The sequence below is a fragment of the Peromyscus leucopus genome, chromosome X, assembly GCF_004664715.2.
Source record: "Peromyscus leucopus breed LL Stock chromosome X, UCI_PerLeu_2.1, whole genome shotgun sequence".
In the NCBI taxonomy this organism is placed as follows: domain Eukaryota; kingdom Metazoa; phylum Chordata; class Mammalia; order Rodentia; family Cricetidae; genus Peromyscus; species Peromyscus leucopus.
The window spans coordinates 56123706-56144299 of record NC_051083.1 but is presented as its reverse complement, the minus strand read 5'-3'; the positions used below and the strand labels follow the sequence as shown (position 1 = coordinate 56144299).

At 38.1% G+C, this 20594-nt stretch overlaps 1 protein-coding gene across 1 annotated transcript in view; it reads left to right on the top strand.

The window, feature by feature from the left end:
- LOC114706482 (heat shock factor protein 3-like) overlaps positions 1-20594 on the top strand; it is a 60066-nt gene that overhangs the window by 4708 nt on the left and 34764 nt on the right. The window contains exon 2 of the mRNA XM_028888874.2: positions 1956-2064. Within this exon, the coding sequence (XP_028744707.2) occupies positions 1956-2064 (109 nt within the window). The remainder of the gene's footprint in view (positions 1-1955; positions 2065-20594) is intronic.

The following is a 20594-nucleotide window of genomic DNA, read 5'->3' as shown; positions in this document are numbered from 1 at the left end:
TAATGAGCTATGAAACCTCTAAAGAACAAAACTATTTGTGGAATTTAATTGGTAAATAATAGATGAGCAGGGTTTTTTTTTTTCTAATTCTTAGTTGAAGTATGGAATCAAGTTTTTAAAAAAATGACATTGAAGTTAATTCATTATTTTATAATTTCATTTAAGTTTAAATTTATAATTTAAGAGAATGAGCAGCATATAAGAATATTATCACCTTTGCCTACTTTAAAATATTTTTTGTTGTAGTCTACTTTTTGGAAAGTAAGTAAAGTAGTTAAAGTGCCATCAATTGATAACTACTGTTATCAGTTTGTGGAATATTGTTTTGTATATCTAAATATCTTTGGGGGGAGCAGGGATGCTAGGGATCAAATTTAGGTAGTCTGTCATTGATCTGTATTATTATCACATATCTCTATCATTTATGAAATGATGCATTTTGCACCTTTTGAAAATTTGCCTTTTTCACTTGAAATATATCATGAGGATTTCCATTCACTAAATATACTTATATAGCTTCATTTTTATCACTGTATAATACTCATTTGTGTAGATTTAGTTATCATATTAGTATTATGGTAGTTTACAATTTTCAATATTATGTACAAATACTTATGTAACTGTTCATTATTAAATCTTATCACTTATCAGTAATTATTCTCTATACAATCTGGAATTAGAATTTCTAAGCCAAAGCCTGAGTGTCTGGGGACTTTGAATCCTTACTGTTAGCAATATTAAGACAATTTAAATTCTGACAGTATGAGAACCTGTTTATCTGTACTCTTGCTAATTTGCAAACACTGAAGATTAATATTTTCTTTCGTCTTTGTCAATTTGATAGGCAAAAGATTATATCTCATTGTTGTAATTTAAATTTTGAAAACTTTTCTTGAAAACTTAATTGGTCTCTTAGTTTTCTGTTGCCATGATAAAATATCTTGACCCAGGCAGCTTAAGGGGGGAAGTGTTTATTTCAATGCATAGTGAAAAGTCACAGTCCTTTGTGGTGGAGGAAGTCACAGTGGGCAGAGCTTGAAGAAGCTAGTTTTATTGCATCCACAATAAAGAAGCAGAGAGTAAGGAGTGAATGTAACATGCTTCTCAGCACCTTCTCTCCACTTATATAGTCCAGACTCCCTGGCTCAGGAATTGGTCCTACCTGCAGATAAGAGGGGTCTTCCCACATCAATTAGCACAGTCAATTTAATCCCCTATAGGCATGCTTAGAAGTCCATATCCCAGGTGATTCTATATTTTGTCTAGTTGACAACTAACACTAAACATTACAATTGGCTAATTCTTTTTGTTGTTGTTTTGTTTTGTTTTTTTCCAGACAAGGTTTCTCTGTTTAACAGTCCTGGCTGTTCTAGAACTCGCTTTGTAGATTAGGCTGGCCTCAAGCTCACAGAGATCCGCCTGCCTCTGCCTCCCAATTTCTGAGATTAAAGGCATGGATCACCATGCCCATCTAGGCTAATTCTTTGTATTACTATTTCATGCAATTTTTTTTTGCCCAAGTCTGTGAAAATAAAGTTTCCTTGTATGATCCAGACTGAATTTACCCTCAGTCTTCCTGCTTTTTGCTTTCCAAGTGCTGGAATAACAGATATGCTCTACCATGCCTGGTTTTGCCTGTTTACATTTAATTTGTGAAATTTGGGGACACATGCTTTCATGGTCAGCCCATTACATTTTCCTTCATGGTATTTCTTTGCTCATATTCTATATCTTTATGATATATTATCCTCTATGATAAAGTATTGAAACCATATCCTTATGCATGCTATGAATGTACTCAACTAGTGAGCTATACTTCCAGTGTGAAGAATTTTTTAATTTGGACATTAAATTTTCACAGGTTTGGAGTTCATGAGGCATTATTTTGAATTGTTACTTGAGTGAAACCTAACTTTTTATCTTTAATGACTGTTTTGATCTTTCTTTATTACAAGGATGGTCACAGCTTTGAGATTGTGAATGAAGAAGACTTTTGCAAAGAAATACTGCCAAAATACTTCAAGCATAACAAAATATCCAGCTTTATACGACAGCTCAATATGTGTAAGTATGATTTAATTGTACAAGTACTAACATTTGTCATGCATAAATACAAGTCCAAATTGAGTGAAAGTTCTTAATATAGTGTGTTTAATGTCTGCATAGCTTTTTTTATTGACTGAAGTTCTTTCTTACTTTTCTATTGATGTGATAAAACACCGTGACCAAGGCAACTTACAATAGAAAGCATTTAATTTGGACCTTATAGTTCCTGGGGTGTAGAGTGCATGATCATCATGGTGATATCATGGCGGCAGGCAAGCAAGCATGGCATTGGAGCAGAAGCTGAGAGCACACATACTGAAACACAACCACAAGGCAGAGAGAACCAACTGGTAATGGTATGGGCCTTCAAATGCCCAAAGCCTACCCCAGTGACACACCTCTTCCAAAAAGGTCACATCTTCTAACCCTCCCCAAAGTGTTTTGCCAACTAGGGACCAAGTATTCAAATATAAGTACCAATTGTGGCCATTCTCCTTTGAACCACTGAAGTTTTCAAACATAAAAATTTCCTTTCTGGAAAGATCTGATTTAAATTTTTGAGTTCAGAATCATACAGCTGAATGGGACTAAAGATTTATCTAGTTTAATCTTACTGTGCTGGTGCTAAAGAATGGGAACTAAAGAAATTAAGTATACTTGATCCAGATTGTACAGCTAGGCAATTCATTACCTTCATTAAATATATTTTAGTTTTCCTATTCTAATCTTTAAAGTTCTGAAAATCTTGCATAGCACGAATGTGAATTATACTGTTCCTAGGCCTGGTATTTTCAACATCATTTTTTATGGAAAATTATAAGAACAAAAGGTATAGACAAACAATGTATAATTATGAAAACAATGGTGCTTAAATTTTGTGTCTTTAATATTCTTAATCTATTGTTTTTTTGTAAAATGCAAAGTTTTATTTATATCTCCACATTTACATTAGTACTTTTAAATGACATTCTAGACAAGATTTAATTGGCTATGTTCTACGAGCAAAGATAAAATCTTGCTGTTTAGATTCTCAGTAAATGTTATGATGTACAATTGTACATCACACATTAAAATAAAGACAGAATTGAAGCATTTTATTGACTAAAGACAAGCTTCTTTTTAGAAAGGCATGAACTATTGTTTTTTAAACATTTCCCACATTTAAAATGTGCTATCATTTTATGTAATACCATTATTAAGGTTGTTTTCATTTTAGACACTTAAAAAGTTATTTGTTTTTATTTCTCTCAAAATTTTCTTAATGTACATTTATTTTATAGTGAAAATTGTGTACTATTGTTATAAATATGTTTAAAATACTACCAAATTTCTTTTTGGTAGTAAAATTTTTCTGAGGGACTGACTTGATGTTTACAATTGTTATTCCCAGTCTCTCCTCACTTCATCACAATTAGGACAAAAGCTTCCATGGCCATACTGAATCCTCTTTGTAATTAACCAATGACTTCCTCTTTGGTGCATTCACTGACCAATCACTGCCTACTTTCAAGGCCTAACTGTGAGAAGTAGTTTATGATGTGGTGCTTTAAATCATCTAGGGTGACTTCATGTTTATTAACAACACACAAAATTTCACTTAAAATATTTTAAATATACCAACCACAGCTGTAGGCACAGTAAGAAATAAATATAAAGATTTCTTTTTTTTTTTTTTTTTTTTTTTGTTTTTTTGTTTTTTTGTTTTTCGAGACAGGGTTTCTCTGTGTAGCTTTGCGCCTTTCCTGGGACTCACTTGGTAGCCCAGGCTGGCCTCGAACTCACAGAGATCCACCTGCCTCTGCCTCCCGAGTGCTGGGATTAAAGGCGTGCGCCACCACCGCCCGGCTAAAGATTTCTTTATTAGCTCTCAAGTTAATGTATGTAGTTATTTTGGCCTATTGATTCTTTTTCTTTCAGCATTATGGCATTACTATGTAAGCAATCTTTAATTGCTTACATACATAATACTTTAACTATAGACATGATTTATTTTCACACTTACCGAGCAAAGAAACTATTCTCTTGTCTTTTTACTTCCGTCAACTCTTTCAGCTGCTCTATCCTCATTCCCTCCAATATATAAAAAAATCAGAAGCCAGGATCACTGATAGTGGGAACATGTAGTATTTTGCTTTCAGAGCCTGAATTACTTAATTAAATAATATTGTCCAGTCCTATTTATTTGTCTGCAAATTTTATTTTTCTTTATGGCTGAATAAAAATTCATTGTGTATGTGTCATATGTCGTGTTTTCTTTTTCCATTCATGTGTTCTTAGAAATCTAGTTGAATTTATTTCCTTGCTGTTATGACTGGAGCAATAATAAATATAGATATGTATTTGCCCAGGAATGCTGAATTATTCACTAAATATGTTTTACTTACCTTTTGAGAAACATCCACATTAATTTCTATAGTGGCTACACAAGTTTTCATTCTTATAAACAGTGTCAGGGCTCGCCATTCTCCAGCAGCGTTTGTTTTCATCTGCTTTATTAATGAGACTCACTTCAACTATGGTAGGACGGAATCTCAAAGAAGTTTTAATTTGCGTTTTCCTAAGAATTAAGGATATAGAGCACTTTGCAGAACATTTATTGGCCATTTGTATTTCTCCTTTGAGGACTATAACTTAAGTTCATTGGCTCAGCTATTAATTGACAGTTTTTGATTTTTAAGATATTTTTATATTTGTATAGTAACTTCCATGTATAGTTGACAAAGATTTTTATCCCATTGTGTGGGCTGTCCACATTTTAAAGCTTGATACTGTGATTCCTCCAGCTTTGTTTTCTTCAAAATTGATTTGACTACTTGCTATACAGCTTTATTTTTTGTCTCCTCCTCTCTCTTTTCTCCTTCTTCCCTCCCTCCCCTTCTTCCTTCCATTCTCCTCCTTCTTTCTTGAAAAATCAGAAGTGTCACTTTTTATTCTTAGACAACTCCATACCCATATGTACTGATTTTTAAGGGGTCATTTTCATACCCATTACCATTTTTCATGCTTCTCCCTCGCCCATGGAAATACTACTTCTTCTCAATAAATCTTCCTCTGATTGGTTTTTATATGAATGACCCACTCGATGTACTTCGAATTTCTTGCCCAAGTATAGGTCAGAGGTTATTTACTTGAGCAAGGACAACTTATCACCAAGTGACAACACCACCAAAGAGACTGACATTACATCCCCACCCACAGTCCTTCAGTGACATGTTAGGTTTCACAAGCCCCTCTCCTCTGCATGCTGATATGGTGGTGCGAGTTTTGTTCTGGTAAGCACAGCTGTAGTGAGCCTATGAGTGTAATTGCCGTGTCCATTCCAAAAGATACTGTTTCTCAGCATTCCGCTTCAACCTTTGGCTCTGGCATTCTTTGTGCCTCCTCTTCAGTGATGTTACCTGAGCCATGGATCAGGTAATAATAGATAGCCCACGTACGGTAGATCATTCTGTAATCATTTAGTTTCTGCACTTTGAACAGTTATGAGTCTGTGCACTAAGTGCCTCCCATTACAAAAGAAGCCTCTATTACAAAGGCTGAGAATAACATTAATCTCTGGATACAAACATACATTATAAAAGGCAGTTTGATATGCTCTCTGTTTAACAAAACAGCAGTAACAACTTCTCTAAGGCATAGGACCTACTCAGCCCAGGGCTCTCGATCAGATTAACAGTACCAAGCATGAGGTCCCTTCTGTGGAGTGGGCCACATAGTCATAAAAATAAAAGAAAGGTTGCTTACTCCCATAGTTGTCATGACACCTTTGCACTAATGGGCACATCTTGCCATGCAGAACATTACTGTAGCTCTTGTGATCCCCAGCACCCTACATAGCACCTTCTGACACTGAGAAAACTAGCAAAAGCAGAGGAAGCTGCTAGCTCAGTTACAGCTTCATTTTTCTGTGTACTGAAGCTCATATGTATGAACATTTTACTTTCCTTTTTAAAAATATTCATTTATTCTTTGAAAATGTCATTCATATGCCCAATGCATATTGATCATAGCTACCTTTACTGCCTGTCTCCAACTCCACCCCACAAATTCATTCATATATTTTTCCCTAGTGTATTGAATCTTATTACTGCTGCCCATATGAACATGGGTGTGGGGCCATCCAGTGGAGCATGAAAAACTTACCAGTGGCCAAATCCCCAAGGGACTTTCTCTTCTCAGGAGCTATCAACTGCCAGGGGTGGGACACCAAAGTCCTTCCTCCATTCATGATGGATCTTTTTTCGGAGCTGAGGACCGAACCCAGGGCCTTGCACTGGGTAGGCAAGCACTCTACCACTGAGCTAAATCTCCAACTGCTCATGATGGATTTTTAACGTACTTGATCTTCTGCAAGTCTTGTGCAGGTAACCACAGCTTCTGTGTGTCTTTTGTGCATCATCCATGTCATGTCCTAAACATTTTACAGCACTTCTGTCCATCCTCCGGCTCTTATAGCCTCTTTTCTCCCTCTTTCTTGCTGTCTTCTGAGCTTTGATATAGATGCTGATTTATGGCTCACTCTTTCTTATCACTTTGATGAGTTATGAGTCTCTAGATTAATCACTGCAAATGTGAGAAAAGAAGGAAAAGAAGGTTTTCTGATCAAATTGAGAGCAGTTTTAATCTATAGATATAAACAAAAATATTTATATGATGGCAGTTTGATAACATGACCACTTAGCAAAATGACGATAGAGTTTTCCCATAGGGACAGTGACCTCCCCAGACATGAACTACTGATTAGGTTTATAGTACCAGGCGTGACTTCCTACCTATGGAAATGTTCTCAAATTTCCAAATTGTTTGCCCACATAATAGTCACACATAACTAGGCACATCTTGTTGACATGTCAATATTGTAGGATGCAGAGTTCAAGACTAGACTAAGATGACCCATGCCTTTTCTTTTCCAGCAGCCTGAATAGTACCTCCTGGAACTGTGAAAGTTCTGTCTGATGAGACAGAATCTTAAAGCCATTTTAATCTTCATTTCCCTGATAGCTAAGGATGTCAAATATCTTAAAAGTGTTTATTGGGCACTTTATTTTTCTTTTAAATTTTTTTAAATATTTTGAGATTATAATTCCATCATTTCCCCCTTCCCTTTCCTCCCTCCAAACTTTCCTATATACTCAGCCTTTCTTTCGTTCAAATTCATGGGCTCTTTTTTCACTAGTTGTTGATATATACATATATGTATATACATACATATTCCTATATACCTAGATACAACCTGCTCAGTCTATATAATGTTATATTTATAACAGTTACATTCATAATTCACATTTTTATGAAAACATATGTATAAATATATGTGCATTCTTATATATTTCTTCAGGGTTAATTATTTGGTATTGGATAGCCAAATAGGTGCTCTTCCCTAGGGATGAGTATCCCTCCTGCTCTCAACATTCCTCAGTTGCCTGTAATTCTTTGTGTAGGCTTGAAGCCTTCTGGGCTTTCTCCCGTCTACCTTAGAATGTCTATTGTTGCTAACCTTGTTTAGCTCATATTTAGGTAGTCTTGTTGCTGAGAATATGGGTGTGGTTTCTGACATTACTAGGAAGCACAATTTTCTTTTTTTTTTTCATTTTTCTTTATTAAGAAATTTTCTTCTCTCTCTACATATCACCCACAGATCCCACCTCCTCCCTCCTTCCACCACTCAGCCCTCCCTGCCAAGCCACCCCACATCCCCACATGTCCCAAATTAAGGTCTCCCAGGGAGAGTCAGCCGAGACCAACACACTGAGCCTAGCTAGGCAGGTCCAAGCCCCTTCCCACTTCACCAAAGCTGCGCAAGGCGTCACACCACAGGCACCGGATTTCCAGAAGCCTGCCCATGCACCAGGGATGGATCCCAATCTCCTTGCCTGGGTGTCCCCCCCAAACAGTTCGAGCCAACCAACCGTAGGAAGTACAATTTTCACAGAAAACTCTGTGTTCCTCTTTTTTTTTTTTTTTCCGAGACAGGGTTTCTCTGTGTAGCTTTGCACCTTTCCTGGAACTCATTCTGTAGCCCAGGCTGGCCTCGAACTCACAGAGATCCTCCTGCCTCTGCCTCCCAAATGCTGGAATTAAAGGCATGTGCTGCCGCCGCCGCCGCCACCACCGCCGCCGCCGCCGCCACCACCACCACCACCACCAGGCTCTTCTGTCTTTTACAACTTTCTGCCACTTCTTCTGTAATGTTCCCTGAAACTTGGGCTCAGGAGTGTTTTTATGTCGATTGGGAATGCACTCCATAATTCTGCATTTTGATTGGTTGTGGTTTTCCATAATGATTTCTATCTGTTGTAAAGAGAAGTTTCCTTGATGAGGCGTGAGGACTACACTTATCTGAGGGAATGAGGACAAATATTTAGAATGTAGTTAGAGATTGTTTTGGTTTAGTAGAATGATGGTTATAGATTTTCCTTCAAGATCCATGACTTCACTAGCCCTGGCTAGTTTGCTAGATTTCCAGTGTCAGGCACGACTTTCCTCTTGTTGAGAGGGACTTAAGTCCAATTAGAGAGCTGTTGGTTAGTGCCAAGCTGTGCATGCCACTACTGTACCCATAGGGTTAATGTACCATTTTGGTCTTTATAGTTAATAGACCTCATAGCTGGATAAGACGGGTGGTTGCTTTCCTGTTTTGGAAGCTTCTAGTTCACCTTCTGGTACCATGAAAGCAAGTCCTCAGGCCTCCCTAAGGCATTCAGGAAAGTTTCAACTCAAGGGCCTCTGGGCCCAAAATGTATGGGGTTTTCAGCAATAGAGAATTATCTTCCACATATAAGGGGTAGCCAGGCTCAATAGCAATAGCCTGTAACATTTTGGGAGCCTCTTGGATAACCCTGACAAACAACTCAAAAGAAGGATCCTCCCGTCTGCTGTTAAGGTTTTTGATAGATGGGTTTTGGCTCTTGGAGGGAACATTTTCAGCCCAGAGGCTTACATGACTTTATGAAGGTACAGAGTTGGTAGTATGATTCCTTATTACTTGTATTAAGTCATATATCTTTGCTATTATTTTACTCTCTTATTTATCTCCTTCCAACTCCCTATTTAGAGCCTGTATTTTCCCATTTCCCCAGTCAAAGCACTTGTACCTTGCTATTCCCTTTTCTCTCCCACCTCCACCCTAGCAATGGTTCCTTTTTACTTTCCTGGTCTTTGAACTTACTCCAGGATCAGTGCTCTCATCTCAAGATTTGGTGCTAAAAACCTGAGATGAGAGAGAACAAGCAATACTTAGTTTTCTTGGTCTGGGTTACCACACTCAATATGATGTTTTCTAGTTTAGTCCATTTACCTGAAAAGTTTATGATGTCATTTCTTTTACAGCTGAATAATATTCCATAGCATACAGGTAACACATTTTCATGATCCACTCATTGGTTAAAGGCCATTCAGGCTGCTTCTGTTTCCTAGCTATTGGGAATATAACATCAGCTGAGCAAATGCCTGTGGAATAGGATGTTGAGTCCTTTGGGCATATGGCACAGAGTGGTATAGCTGCATCATATGGCAGAATAATTTTTAGCCTTGTAAGAATTCCGCACACCCATTTCCAGAGTGTCTGCACCAGTTTGCAATCCCAGCAAGAGTAAACAAGGGTTCCTTTTCCTTGAACCTGCTCCAGCATTTTTTGTTGGTTGTTTCATTGATCTTGACCATTATAACTGGGGTAAGATGAAGTCTCAAAGTTGTTCTGATTTACATTTCCAAAGTTTCTAGGAAAAATAATGAATATTTTTAGATATTTCTTAGCCCTTTTTCTACTTTGAGAAGCAGAAACAGTATCCTTTGCCTTTACCGAAATAGAAATTATAGACTGGGAAAGGATCTCCCAGGCAAGTGATTGGAATATATGTACATATTTCCACTTCACAGGATAATTACTCTTTCTTTTCCAGAATTTTACAAGCTTTATTAGGGAGACAAATGACTCCTATTCAAATATAATTTTTCTCATTGGTATCTATGCCACCGGGTATTGAATGCTCAGGTAGATTTTAGCAGCCCTAGAACTCACTGTCACCTCATACTAGGTCGACAAATGTCTTGGGTTCATGTTGTTCTATTAAATTTCTAGGAAGGTAATATGGTTGTTTGTATAATGGAGGTTTATACTTAATTACTCCCCTGAATATAATTCTTCCAAATTAACATGCATATATTGCATTGTATGTTCTTTTTATTATTATTAAATTTTAAAAATTTATTTTACATACCAACCACAGTTTCTCCCATTTCCTTCCCTCACCTCCTTTCCACAACCCCCATCCACTCCTCAGAAAGGGTAAGGTCTCCCATGGCAGTCAACAGCACATGGCATATCAAGTTGCTGCAGGAATAAGCTCCTCCCACCACCACCCCTGCATCAAGGCTGTGCAAGGCATCCCACTATAGGGAATAGGTTCCAAAAAGCCAGCTCATGCGCCAAGGACAGATTCTGGTTCCTCTGTTAGGGGCCCTACAAACAGACCAAGCTGCACAACTGTCACTCATATGCAGAGGACCTAGGTTGGTCGCATGCAGGCTCACCAGCTATGGGAATAGGGTCTCTGTGCTCGCATGAGCACAGGCCAGCTGTCTCTGTGGGTTTCCCCATCATGATTTTGACACCCCCACCCCCACCCCCAACCCCCTGCCCCATCTTGTACAACTCCTCCTCCCTCTCTTCGACAGGACTCCAGGAGCTCGGCCTGATGCTTGGCTGTGGATCTCTGCATCTGCTTCCATCAGTTACTGGATGAAGGTTCTATAATGACAGTTAGGGTAGTCACCAATCTGATTACAGGAGAAGGCCAGTTCAGGCACCCTCTCCATTATTGCTAGGAGTCTTAGCTAGGGTCATCCTTGTGGATTCCTGGGATTTTCCCTGGCACAAGGTTTCACCCTAACTGCATAATGGCCCCCTCCATCAAGATATCTCTTTCATTGCTCTCCCTCTCTGTCCCTCCCCCAATTTGATCATTCTGACCCCTCATGTTTCCATCCTACATCCCCTCCCTCAACCCTCTTTGCCCCCAGTTTACCCAGGAGGTCTCTTCTATTTCCCTTCCCCAGGGCCATCTATGCATCTCTCTTAGGGTCCTCCTTGTTACCTAGCTTCTCTGAGTGTGGATTGTAGCCTGATTATCCGTTGCTTTACATCTAATATCCATTTACAAGTGAGGGCATACCATGCTTGTCTTTCTGGGTCTGTGTTACCTCACTCAGGATGATTTTTTTCTAGTTCCATCCATTTGCCTGCAAATTTCATGATGTCATTTTTTTTAACCACTGAATAAATACTCCACTGTGTAAATGTACCACATTTTCTTTATCCATTCTTCAGTTGAGTGGCATTTAGGTTATTTCTAGGTTCTGGCTACTACAAATAATGCTGCTATGAACACAGTTGAGTAAGTGTCCTTGTGGTATGATTGAGCATCCTTTGGGTATATGCCCAAGAGTGGTATTGCTGGGTATTGAGGTAGATTGATTCACAATTTTCTGACAAACTGCCGTACTGAATTCCAAAGTGGCTGTACAAGTTTGCACTCCCACCAGCAGTGGAGGGGTATTCCCCTTACTCCACACCCTCTCCAACATAAGCTGTCATCAGTGTTTTGATCTTAGCCATTCTGACATGTGTAAGATGGTATCTCAGAGTCATTTTGATTTGCATTTCCCTGATGATTAAGGGTGTTGAACAATTCCTTAAATGCCTTTTAGCCATTTGGGATTCTTCTGTTGAGAATTCTCTGTTTAGATCTGTATCCCATTTTTTAATTGGATTATTTGGTGTTTTGATGTCTAGTTTTTTCAGTTCTTTATATACTTTTGGAGATTAGCCCTCTGTCAGATGTGGGGTTGGTGAAGATCTTTTCACATTCTGTAGGCTGATGTTTTGTCTTATTGACAGTGTCCGTTGCCTTACAGAAGCTTTTCAGTTTCAAGAGATCCCATTTATTAATGGTTGATCTCAGTGTCTGTGCTACTGGTGTTCTTTTCAGGAATTAGTCTCCGCTGCCAATTTGTTCAAGGCTACTCCCCACTTTCTCTTCTGTCATGTACAGTGAGACTGGATTTATGTTGAGGTTTTTGATCTACTTGGACTTAAGTTTTGTGCACGGTGATAAACATGGATCTATTTGCATTCTTCTACATGTTGACATCCAGTTATGCCAGCACCATTTGCTGAAGATGCTTTCTTTTTTCCATTTGGACAGTTTTGGTTTCTTTGTCAAAACTCAGGTTTTCATAGTTGTGTGGATTTGTATCAGGGCCTTCGATTCTATTCCATTGATTCACATGTTTGTTTTCATGACAATACCAAGCTGTTTTTTATTGCTATAGCTCTATAGTAGAGCTTGAAGTCAGGGATCATGATGCCTCTGGAAGTTCCTTTGTTGTACAGGATTGTTTTGGCTATCCTCAGTTTTTTATTTTTCCATATGAAGTTGAGTTTTGTTCTTTCCAGGTCTGTGAAGAATTGTATTGGGATTTTGATGGGGATTGCATTGAATCTGTAGATTGCTTTTAGTTAAGATTGCCATTTTTACTATGTTAATCCTACCTATCCATGATCATGGGAGATCTTTCCATTTTCTGATATTTTCTTCAAAGACTTAAAGTTCTTGTCATACAGGTCTTTCAGTTGTTTGGTTAGAGTTACCCCAAGATACTTTATTTTATTTGTGGCAGTTGTAAAGGGTGATTTTTCTCTGATTTCTTTTGTATCCCCTTGGTCTCCTTTTGTTGTCTTATTGCTCTGGCTAGAACTTTTTGAATACTATAGTGAATAGATATGAAGAGAGTGGACAGCCTTGTCTTGTTCCTGATTTTAGTGGAATCAATTTGAGTTTCTCTCCATTTAATTTGATGTTGGCTGTTGGCTTGCTGTATGTTGCTTTTATTGAGTTTAGGTATGTTCCTTGTATCCCTGATCTCTCCAAGACCTTTATCATGAAGGGGTATTGGATTTTATGAAAGGATTTTTCAGCATCTAATGAAAGGATCATGTGTGTTTTTTACTTTCAGTTTCTTTATATGGTGAATTACACTGACAGATTCTCATATGTTGAACCACACCTGCATCACTGATGGATCATTTTTTAAAATATGTTCTTGGAGTCTGTTTGCCAGTATTTTATTGAGTATTTTTGCATCAATGTTCATGAGGGAGATTGGTCTGTAATTCTCTTTCATTGTTGCATCTCTGTGTGGTTTGGTTATCAGGGTAATTGTAGCCTAATAAAAAACAGTTTGGCAATGTTCCTTCTGTTTCTATTGTGTGGAACAATTTGAGGAGTATTGGTATTGGCTCTTCTTTTTAATTCTGGTAGAATTCTGCGCTGAAACCATCTGGCCCTGGGCTTTGGGGGGCGGGGTTGGGAGACTTTTAATGACTGCTTCTGTTGTCTTTTGGCTGGTTTGAATAAATATTTGTCCAAATCTTGTTGATTTTCTCAAAGAACAAACTCTTTGTCTCATTAATTCTTTATATTGTTCTCTTTGTTTCTATTTTATTGATTTCGGCCCTCTGTTTGATTATTATCCTGTTGTCTACTCCTCCTGAGTGAGTTTGCTTCTTTGCTTCTTTTTGTTCTAGAGTTTCAGGTGTGCTCTTAAGTTGCTAGTGTGAGATTTCTCTAATGCTTTATGTGGACACAGTGCTGTGAACTTTCCTCTGAGTACTGTTTTCATAGTGTCCCATAAATTTGGGTATGTTGTGCATTAATTTTAATTGAATTCTAGGAAATCTTTTATTTCTTTATTTCTTCCTTGACCCAGTGGTAATTCAGTTGAGCATTGTTCAGTTTCCATGAGTTTGTAGACTTTCTGTAGTTTGTGTTGTTGTTTAATTCTAAATTTAAGCCATGGTGATCCAATAAGATACAGGAGTTATTACAATTTCTTTGTATCTGTTGAGATTTGCTTTGTGGCTGAGTATGTGATCAATTTTAGAGGTTCCATGAGGTGCTGAGAAGAAGGTATATTCTTTTGTGTTTGGGTGAAATGTTCTATAGATGTCTGTTAAGTCCATTTGAGTCATAACATCTGTTAGTTCCCTTATTTCTCTGTTAAGTTTCTGTCTGGCAGACATGTCCATTGGTGAGAGTGGGGTGTTGAAGTCTCCCACCATTATCGTGTGGGGTTTGATGTGTGATTTAAAGCTTTAGTAATGTTTCTTTTACTATCACAGACTGTGGGAGGCCAGCTCCCCAGAACTGCTCCAGGGTTCTGAATAGAAGACCCCAGAGTAGCTATGGATTAAGAAAAAATTCTTTTCTGTCTAGAGGCTAGACTTTTTCTATCTGAGCGTATTTATAAATAAGTTTCTATCTATCTGACTGGTAAAATAAGGTAACACATGCTTTCTGATTGTAACTTTCTCTTTTAATTCATCTTAAAAGTGGCTTCTGACTCTGTCTCCACACAACTACATATCTCCACACTGCCGCATACAGCTATATATCTTTACATACAACTTTTCACATGGCTACATAGCTTTCTTTCACATACATTTCTCTTTTACAACTCTTTTCTATACAGCTTCATCTTCCTTGCCTCCACACAATTACAAATCTCCACACAGCCACAGCTAAACATCTTATTTACATAGCTCTCTCATTATACAGCACTTTACACCGTTCCTAAGCACAGCTCCTCTATGTAGCAGCAGCTTTTTTACACAGCTCTCTTCTTTTACATTATTCATTCATTCTTTACTCAGTCACTCACTCACTCCCACTTCTCTCATGTTTTTTCTTTATCTCTCACTCAGTACACACACACACACACACACACACACACACACACACACACACACACACACCACTCACTTTCTGCAGCAGCTCTCACATAGCTCTGGACAATAGTAAGTTACATTTTTAGGGTCCTACCCATACTCATAACATAAGTCATGTAGTTTCTCCTAAGCTAGTAATATCACACTGCCAATGCAAGTAGCTCTACGTTGGTGAGGGATCCCAGACAGTAAACAATTGGCTGAACCTTGAGTGGTCAGGGTATACACAGAAAGAGAACTACTGCAGGAGCTATATCTCATTGTAAACAGTCTGGCCTTGATCTAGCAGTAAACAACACCTGGAAATTAGTCTTTGTGTATTTTCTGCAAGGGCAGCTAGTCTGTTTCGAATTTGTTCTGAAGTCCAAAATTAGATGTCTGTGTAAAAGGCTGCTTTTGTGACTGAGAATCCGATGTCAGTCTGAGTAATGTAAAGTATCCTAGTATTATTTCTATAAATCAATATTACACATCCTAAGCAGAAATCATCTTCCAGAACATTCACAGCTATATGTGTGCCCAATAAGTGTAAGACATACTATCAAAGGGCTGTGGAAAGAACACCACAAGTGTTATTAGAGAGGCATAGCACTGGCACCCAAGAAAATTATGGACAGAAAACAACCAGTCATTCACAGTCAGTAACCCGAAGGATTTGCCAAGTGGGACCCACCAACAGGGAACCATGCATCTGGTGGGTCAACTTGCTAAATACTAATTGTCACTACTGTACATTCCCATAGCCCCCTGCATTTTAAAAATGTGGGTACCCTTGTATTTGGGGCATAAATGTTTAGAACTGAGACTTCATCTTGATGGATTTTTCCTGTGATGAATATCAAATGTCCTTCTCCATCTCTTTTGATTAAATTTAGTTTGAAGTCTATTTTATTAGAGATTAGGATAGCTACACCAGCTTGTTTCTTGGGTCCATTTAATTGGAAAATCTTTTCCCAATCCTTTACTCTGTGGTAATATTTGTCTTTGAAGTTGAAGTATATTTCTTGTATTCAGCAGAAGGATGGATCCTGTTTTTGTATCCATTCTGTTAGTCTGTGTCTTGAGACCATTGATAATAAGATATTAATGACCAGTGATTACTAATTCCTGGTTTTTTTTGTTGTTGCTGGTGGTAGTAGTGTGTGTCTGTGTGTGTGTGTGTGTGTGTGTGTGTGTGTGTGTGTGTGTGTGTGTGTGTTTCACTTCTTTGGGATTTGCTGGTATGAGATTATCTATTGGCTGTGTTTTCGTGGGTGCAGCTAACTTCCTTGGATTGGAGTTTTCCTTCTAGTAGTTTCTGTAGATCTGGATTTATGAACAGGTATTGTTTAAATATTGTCTTGTCATGGAATATCTTGTTTATTCTGTCTATGGTGACTGAAAGTTTTGCTGAGTACAGTAGTCTGGGATGGCATCTCTAGTCTCTTAGTGTCTGCAAAACATCTGTCCAGGACCTTCTGGCTTTCAGGGTCTCCATTGAGAAGTCGGGTATATATAATTCTGATACGTCTGCCTTTATATGTTAGTTGGCCTTTTTACTTTGCAGCTCTTAATATTCTTTCTTTATTCTGTATGTTTTGTGTTTTGTTTATTATGTGGCCATGGGCCTTTTTTGGTCCAGTCTATTTGGTGCTCTGTAATCCTCTTATGTTTTCATAGGCATAGCCTTCTTTAGATTGGGAAAGTTTTCTTCTATGATTTTGTTGAATATATTTTCTGTGCATTTTAGATGGAAATCTTCTCCTTCTTCTGTCCCTATTATTCTTATGTTTTGTCTTTTCATGGTGTCCCAGATTTCCTGGTTTTTTTTTTTTGTGTTAAGCATTTGTTGGATTTAACATTTGCTTTGACCAATGCATCTATTTCCTCTATCATATCTTCAAGACCTGAGGTTTGCTTTTCTGTCTCTTGTATTCTGTTGGCTATGCTTGCATCTGTAGTTCCTATTCATTTACCCAGATTTACCATTTTCAGAATTCCCCCAGTTTGTATTTTCTTTATTGTCTCTGTATCAATTTTCAAATCTTGAACTATTTTCTTCACCTGTTTGATTGTTTTTTCTTGATCTTCTTGGCTTTCTTTCAAGTATTTATTGATTTTTTCAAATTTTTTGTTTTTCTTTTCCTTCATTTCCTTAAGGGAATTTTTCATTTCCTCTTTAAAGGCCTCTATTATCTTCATAAAGTTATTTTTAAGGTCATTTTCTTCTGCTTCATCTGCATTGGGATGTTCAGGTCTTGCTGCTGTAGAATCACTAGGTTCTGGTGGTGCCACATTGCTCTTTATGTTGTTTAATGTGTTCTTACACTCTGTCTATCCATCTGCGTTTGGGATAATTATAGGAACAGGTGTTGATCCTTGTGATCTCTTTGTTGGATGGGTCTTTCGTTCCTTTATTGTCTGTTTCCTTTATTGTCTTTTGCCCTGAATGGCCAAGGGTTCTGGTGATTGGCTGGTTGTCAGGCCCAGTAGGGTTCTCTCAGCTGAGGTTTGTGGGGTTTTGGGTGCCTAAGCCCAGCATATTGTCCAGTTCTTCTGGCTGGTGTGGGCTTTACTTGTGCCTGCTCTTCCAACGGGTGTGAGTGGCATTTGTGCCTTTAGTATCTGCTGATATTGGTGGAGAAGGTTGCTCATGGGGAGGCTGCTCATACTCCAATTGGTGCAAGTGGTGTTTGTGCCTCTAGGGGCTCTTCATCCAATTGGTGCAGGTGATGTTTGTGCCTCTAGGGGCTCTTCTTCCAATTGGTGCAGGTGGTGCTTGTGCCTCTAGGGGCTGCTGACTTTGGGGGGGGATGGTTGGCCAGGGGGAGCATGATGGGCTTGGTGGGTTTAGGCCACAGAGTAGGTCTTGGAGATTACAGGATCCAATGGGTGGTGGTGGTGGAGGAGGAGCTGCTTGCCTCTAGGACTGGATAATTACTCTTTATATACCTTATATCTACTTTTCAAGTCAACTATTGTGACTTGTATGTTAAATAATTCCAATCCACAACTAGTCAAAATACAAAGATCAACAGTTCATGGGATGTCCAGCCACAATAGATAAATCCACAACACAACATGTCAAAAGGGGGAATGGAAAGATTGTAAGAGCCAGAGGCCCAGGAAGTCTGTACAAGATTGTGTCTCCTAGAAATAATAGGGAAGCTTTACCTATGATACTTCAACCACATGGTAGCCTAAACCAGACCTGAACAGGAACAGCCCCAGTAGACATACTTAGGTGGAAAGGGGAAATCTCACAAGACTCCATCCCTAGAGAAAGAAATACAGGCAACTTACAGACTACTGAGAGTAGAAGAAATAGTCTTCCACATAATTGGGCCCCTTAATAGTTGAGCCCAATACTAAGTGGTCAACCTGGAAATCACATACACACAAGCAATAGTGAGCAGACTCAGCAAGTTTTATTTATGTGTCTGTGCATTTACATACATGTACCAACAACAGTTCAAGAAAACAAGGCAGTGAATTTGGGAGGAAAAGAAGGGGTAAAAGTGAAAGGGGCTGGAGGGAGGAAAGGGAAGGGAGAAATGATCTAATTATATTTTAACTAAATTTAAAACATCAAAAAGACACCAAATTTATCTTAAATACTTTGAGAAATATAAAAATAGATTTACACAATATTTGAATATGATAGATAGTCAATTAATAACAACAGGATTACAAACAAAAGGATTAGTAACAGTCCCTGGGCCACACTTTGTGTAGAACTGTCTCTCGTGCACTTTCCTATATCAATGACTTTCTTAATCATATTTTCTTTACATCAAATGCTTTCCTTCCTCAAATGCTTTTCCATTCCTAGTGTCTGCTCATCAGAGTTGTTTTCCTGCCATTTCCAGCATGGCTCTAGGAATGGACTTGACTGGAACAGCAGGGTAATAAAGACAAGCAGATAGACATGTGGACACAGACAGAAATGCTGATATCAGGTTATCTGGGCTCTCAGATGGAGAAACCATAGTACCTCAGAAATTCAGCAACAGAAAAAGAAGAAGAATAGAAGGGGGAAATGTAAATAGAAATGAGCAAATAATGGTAGCACATAAGGAAGCACTACCTGAAGATACAATAAAAATAGAAAGGAAAAGAAATGCAGACAACTTAAAACAATTTCAGAACTTGAGAGGCGAAGGCAGAAAGATGCCTTCAGCCTCAAAGACAACCCTAAAGAAAAACAAGCAAGCAAGCAATAAAGAAAGAGTTCAAGGTTACTGGAGAAATGGCTCAGACATTAAGCACTGACTGCTCTTCTAGACAATCCAAGTTTGGTTCCTAGCACCCACAGGGTGGCTGACAACTGTTTCTAATTCCAGTCCTAGGGGATTCTGATTCCCTCTTCTGGTCTCCTTGGACACTGCTCACACATGGACATAAACCTACACATGGGCAAGATACTCATACACAAAAAGTAAAGATAAATAAACCTTCACAAAAAGGAAGGAAGAAACAAGAAAAAGGAAAGAAGAGGAGAGAAGGAAAAGAAATGAAGGAAAAGAGAGTGAAAGGAAAGAATACAAAGAAAGTGAGGTTGGGGAAAGAGCGAGCAGGACAGGACAAAGCTAGCTCACACAATTGAAGTTACATTTCAAATAAGTGTAAAAGTGAAGGTGGATAAAGGTACTTACCCCCATGCCTGCTCACCTGAGTTCAACTCCTGGAACCTACATGGTGGAGAGAGAACTCCCACAAGCTGTCTTCTGACCTCCACATATATGATATAGAATGCATGAACATACATGATAAATAAATATGAAAAATGAAGACAGTAATGAAAAGACAACTGTACAGTATACAACATCTATTTCTAAGTGATCACTTACTTGACTTCAGTTGCAAAATCTGCCTATTTGTGGTCTCTAGTCTTGGCTCAAGGCAAGAGTTTTCTGTATGTTCTCACTTGCATGGATGCAGATGCAGAGCCTGTCTCTATGTGGTCACCCTCCTGGGCAAACATTCAGATTCTCTCTATACAGATAGTTGCATATTCACAAATGTAGAGTCTGATATATGCAGTCACTCATATACACTTATATTTTGACTTCTATCTATCTGCATTCATTCACAAGTGCATTTGTTCTTGCTATGAATTAATTTTCAAGATAGACAACACTGGTTGTCTAAATTTTGTGGGTTTTATTCTAAATAAAAAGATCTATCTGGATCTTCTATTATTTTCCATTGATTTATTGGTCTTTGTCACAGGACTATGTTGTTTTTGTTACTGCTTCTGTGTATTATTACTTAAAATTAGGTATAGCAGTACCTTCATCGTTACTCTTTTGGTAAGTGTTGTTTTCTGTATCTGAGGACTTATGGGCATTAAAATCAGCTTTAAGATCTTTTTCTACTTCCATGAAGAATGATATTAAAATCTTGATAGGGATTGCATTCTGTAAATCACATTTGAAACAATGGTCATTTTCACAGTATTTATTCTTCTAATCCATTAGTATGAAAGGTATTTACATCTTTTAGTGTCTTCTTTCCTTTTATTTTGAGTATTTTCAAATTTTCATTATACAAGTTTTCATTACCCTGGTTAGGTCTATTTCAGGATTGAGGCAGGGCTTTGTCACAATTGTGAATGAGATTGTTTCTCTAATTTATTCAGCATTTGTTATAGGTATGTAGCAATGCTTACTACTGATGTGCGGGTTAGTTTTGTATCCTGCCATTTTGATGAAAGTGTTTATCAGTTTAATTTTGAGTGGAATGTTTCCAATGTCTTATGTATAGAATTATAGCATTGGGT